The sequence below is a fragment of the Chrysochloris asiatica genome, unplaced genomic scaffold (genome assembly GCF_000296735.1).
Source record: "Chrysochloris asiatica unplaced genomic scaffold, ChrAsi1.0 scaffold00086, whole genome shotgun sequence".
Classification (NCBI taxonomy): Eukaryota; Metazoa; Chordata; class Mammalia; order Afrosoricida; family Chrysochloridae; genus Chrysochloris; species Chrysochloris asiatica.
This window is the reverse complement of record NW_006408604.1, coordinates 6,390,609-6,391,510: the sequence shown is the minus strand read 5'-3', so window position 1 is coordinate 6,391,510 and position 902 is coordinate 6,390,609. Positions and strand designations below refer to the sequence as shown.

The window sequence follows — 902 nt, the reverse complement described above, 5'->3', positions numbered from 1 at the left end:
ATCATCGGACAATCTCTTTGATATCTCAGGTGAGTAAAGTTTTGCTAAAGGTAATACAGAAACGGCTACAATCATACATTGACAGAGAACTTCCAACTCATAGTGGCCCTATATAGGGGTTCTGAGGAATGACAGGTGGATTTGAACCTTGTGGTAAGCAGTCCAGTGCTTATATTACAGAACTCATAAATAGGCTGGCATTATTTTCAGGTTTGTTAATTCTGTTAAAAAAATTTTTTTTAACTTTATATTGTGAATTGAGCGAAGGTTTACAGAGCAGATCATCAATTTTACATTCAACAAATCATATATTTTGCTTCATTACATGGCTTCAATCCCCTCCATGCACCAACAGTTAACAGCATTTACCTTTGTTAATTTTTAAGAAATACTCAGTGTTGGCTAAATAGTAAGGACTGCTTTAACTGTAATAAAAAGGTATTGCAATTTCACCATATCGTTTCATCAGATGTGTCTTTAGAGAAGGTATAAAAAGAATGGAAGAATATGGTTAGAGGTTTGGGTAACAGGAAGTATTATCACTCACAAACTCTTCTTCCAAATTGTAAGCAACTCACTCAGGATGCTAAGTTGTACTTACTAATGCATGCCAACAGAAATGGTCCATCTCTCTTAGAAGGAAACATGCAGGTGCTGAAATATTCCATAAAAGGAGTCAGGATTAATAATGGTAAGATGCTGATCACATTCATTACTGCAATTGGGAGAAGAAATCCATTCAAATTCAGGTTGGAATTCATAGTCTGCAGATAATATCCGGAAGGAATCTGTATTGGAGGGGGAAAGCAATTATTCATTGAAGACTGTGGTTTAACTTTAGAGAAATCCTCCTGTAACCCACAGTACCATCACTAGGCACTAGGGTTGATGTCGCCGCCCCT

General features: G+C 36.7%; 1 protein-coding gene across 1 annotated transcript in view; it reads right to left on the bottom strand.

The window, feature by feature from the left end:
• Nucleotides 1–902, bottom strand: part of SLC15A5 (solute carrier family 15, member 5) — a 141,220-nt gene that overhangs the window by 63,542 nt on the left and 76,776 nt on the right. The window contains exon 5 of the mRNA XM_006866064.1: nt 602–788. Within this exon, the coding sequence (XP_006866126.1) occupies nt 602–788 (187 nt within the window). The remainder of the gene's footprint in view (nt 1–601; nt 789–902) is intronic.